Source organism: Teleopsis dalmanni, chromosome 2 (assembly GCF_002237135.1).
Source record: "Teleopsis dalmanni isolate 2A chromosome 2, ASM223713v2, whole genome shotgun sequence".
Classification (NCBI taxonomy): Eukaryota; Metazoa; Arthropoda; class Insecta; order Diptera; family Diopsidae; genus Teleopsis; species Teleopsis dalmanni.
The window spans coordinates 170,739,048-170,742,863 of NC_051847.1; the positions used below are offsets into that span (position 1 = coordinate 170,739,048).

Below are 3,816 nucleotides of genomic sequence, written 5' to 3' on the forward strand. Positions count from 1 at the left end.
TTTATTTTTTTGTCTTGTTCTGTAAGTCTAGTGTTCTTTAAGGAAGTTAAAATTACAGAATACTACATTTTTTCAATACAAATCGATACAATTATTTGAATTATAATTTAAATAATCATCTAATCATTTAAAGTACTTTTATTATATATGTATTTACTTATGTTTATATATTTACTTAATCTTCATTTTGTATAATTTTTAAATAGAATCGCAATACTCAATTCAAATACTGGGCACTATCTGGAGAGCCAATGGTTATGTGGCTTTCTGGTTTGCATATACCTCAAAGTTATCTAACAGCATTAGTTCAGGTAATTGTTTTAAACATATCGTTACCCATATCATTTATCATTTGGTAATATTGAAAAAAATATCTCTACTATTTCCTATTTTCAGATTGCTTGTCGCAAAAATGTTTGGCCATTAGACAGATCAACCTTATATACTTGTGTTACAAATTATACAGACCCAGATGATATTGAAGAACGCCCAGCTACGGTAAGAATAAACAGAGTTTTATGCCTATTTTCAATATTAACCAAAATAGAAGATATGTTACAGGGGTTCCTAATAAGAAAAATTTTATATATTCACTATATAAAGTAATTTATGAACTATATAAAGTATATATATATAGTATATAGTATATATATAGTATATATATATATATATATATATAAAGTATATATATATATATATATGAATGTTATATAAATAAATTCAATATGAAAATTGAATAAGAAAACATACAAGACGGTGAAAACATACAAGACTTGTATTTTTTTACGGTTTCCTCTATTGGACTTAAGTTTTACATACAGTTTTAAGTTATTTGTTTTCAATATTAGCGATAATTTATTATTAAATTATTATTAAAAAGTTATTTATTAGTGAGTTATTATTAATTTCTTAATTAGTTACAATTACTTGAAAAAATAAACAACTCTAAAATATTTTTATTTTGATTTTCCTCAAATACATGAGTTTATATTTATAGAAATATTTTCTGTTGCTATTCTATTAAGGTGCATAGCACCCAAAAACGAAGATGAATTTCTATTCTACTACTCTCGTGATGCAAATTTTGGCAAAAAACAAACAATTAATATCTTATTGATTAATTCTATTGACCTAATACCAGAATTTCTCTCTAATTAGCCATTCCGATTGAATGTTAATCATGTCAACTCACTTTATATCTCGTTTTTCTTTTTTTCTTGCTTATGACTCTTCTGTTGCTCTGTCAAAATGTCAATGAACACATCATGTCCGTCTTTGTATTGCTGTCATCGACTAATAGGGCTGCTACATATCTGGACTTTACATTGAAGGCGCTCGGTGGGATATGAAAATCAATGAATTGGCGCGTTCGCATCCCAAAATTTTGGTGGAAGAATTACCAATTATGTCAGTTGTGCCAATAGAAGTTCACAGACTGAAATTACAGGTCAGTATTTAATTTTATTAATTTGGTTTTTTTGTTTTTGTTAAAATTCGTTCACATGCATAATTGTGTGGAAAGTGAAAATTTAATAATCTACTCTTCTTTATTTGGATATAATATAGAATACGGCGATCTCTGCCATATTCACTAAAATCTATTTAATATTTTTATTTTTTCATTTTGCTCGGGTTGACCAAACAATACCAACTGCAACTGACAAGTACTAATTTGAAATTAGTTCAAGTTTGTTCGTGTGCCATAATTTCACATTTAAAAGTACAAAAATGTTCGAACGTTTTTCGTTTCACACATTTGGAACAAATTCGTTCTTTTTTTAAAAAATTTAATAATAATGACTTTCATTATAAAAAATTTATTTTTGTTTAGAACACCTACCGTTCTCCAGTGTACACAACATCCTTACGACGCAACGCTATGGGTGTAGGTCTCGTGTTCGAAGCTGACCTAGCCACATCGGAAGATTTAAGTTTATGGATTTTACAAGGAGTTTGTTTAACATTAAATACTGACTGAAAAATTTTTAAAATGTTTATTTTTTAACTTCAAATGTATTAAGTTCTCAACTTTTTATTATTTTATTTGAATATATTTTATTGTTATTAATTGGATACAAATAAAAAGTGTATACTAATATATTTTATAAGCAATTTTAATGATATATAATAATATTAACATTAGAAACACAAATTGACATGGATTAACACTTGACTGCGCTCTCATGGACTATTATAAATAATACTTTTAAAAAATAAAGTAATATGCCTATAGGTACTATATAAAATAGGGCGTCGAATAAAAGTGACGAACGAAAACAGAGTGAATAACACTGATTTGGTGCTTAGAAAACTCTTGTACTCAAGTGGGTTCGGAAATTATAATCTTTTTCAAAAAATTTCTAATCAAACCTAGCAAAACATGTTTTTGTGTACATTTTTTTTGAAATGTTATCTACTTAATTTTTCATATATCAATAACTCACTATTTAAATATCGTTTCTTATAAGAGAGTTTTTTCTATTACCCACTGTTTTGCTATAATCGCCTATTGGAAAAAGTTAACTTCTGCTTTTTTCGACACAAATAGACATTTTTTATTGGTACCTATACATAATAGATAGTATAAAATATTTCTTTAAAAAAAGTGTGTTATTGTTTTATTTAATAGGAATAAAAGTTAAACAATATTCCAACATTCTCAACTGATAATATAACCCAATTGCTAAAAATTCAAAGAAATATCTAATTTTACTGCTAATTGATAACATTCTGCTAATAGTTGTGATAACCAAAAACATAGAAATATAAAGACATGTAATTTGCCTCTGTTAAAAAAATCATGAATTCTGAAAAGGTACACGCAATGGGAAAAACATGTCTGTTCAAACGTATAAACAATCGAACTTATTATTTTATGTATGATCAATGCTATTTTGTTAGGGAAGTCAGCAATCAAACCAATAGCGAACATGTTGTATTTTGCTTGCACAAAATCATATAGAAAAAACTCTAATATCAGAGCAAATGCACACATAGCTTCTAGCTCATGCGTATGTAAGTTTCTTGGTAAATTTTTTCTACTCTTCTTTTTATTGCACACTTACTAAATATATATATGCATGGGTAGGTGAGACAATATTTTTGAATGTGATGCTTGAATTTTGTTTGTGTGCTTTTTTTTTCTTAAAATATATGACTGGCTTCGTGTGCATAAAATGCACAAGTCTTCCAAATTATTTAAAATTTGATTTTTGCTGAAATTTTATACTGGCTTCATACTAATATATGATGTTTGCCTATGACATGATGCGAAAACACCGGAGTAGCGCAACCACAGTTGTTATTAGTGTAAATGCTCTTAATATGTTTGGCTATCAAGACTCGGCTATGCCATACAGTAACAATAGTTTTATGAAGAATATTCATATATACCATATTATACAATAATTGATTATGTTTTATATATTAAGTTTTTATTATTATATTCTTATATCAAATACAATAGAATTATTAACTAAATTTATTACTTAAATTATATAGAATACAACTATAAACCTTAGATAACTAATTATACATTAACTTAAATAAACTAGAACTATTAACTAAATTTAATTGCATATTACTTATAACTGTTTAAAATAAGTTCATTTATTTAGGGTGAATATTTTTGTTTCATTGCTAATTTTTCTAAACATTTATAAATAGTATATTTTTTATTAAAATTTAAATTTTTGCAATTGTTTTTAATATGCTGGTAAATTTTGCACTATATTAACAATTTTTTAGGTTTAAAAAACTCTCAGTACTGCCATTTAAATGGCATTGAAGATATCATAATAAAGTTATTAAAAAAAA

General features: G+C 25.9%; 1 protein-coding gene across 1 annotated transcript; it reads left to right on the forward strand.

Annotated features, from left to right (window-relative positions):
• Positions 1 to 215: 215 nt before the first annotated feature.
• On the forward strand, positions 216 to 2,016 carry LOC119685937 (dynein heavy chain 10, axonemal-like). Its single transcript, XM_038100351.1, has 4 exons — positions 216 to 311; positions 397 to 498; positions 1,301 to 1,447; positions 1,832 to 2,016. The coding sequence occupies exons 1-4, from the start codon at positions 252 to 254 to the stop codon at positions 1,976 to 1,978; spliced, it is 456 nt and encodes a 151-aa protein (XP_037956279.1). The 5' UTR covers positions 216 to 251; the 3' UTR covers positions 1,979 to 2,016.
• Positions 2,017 to 3,816: the final 1,800 nt, after the last annotated feature.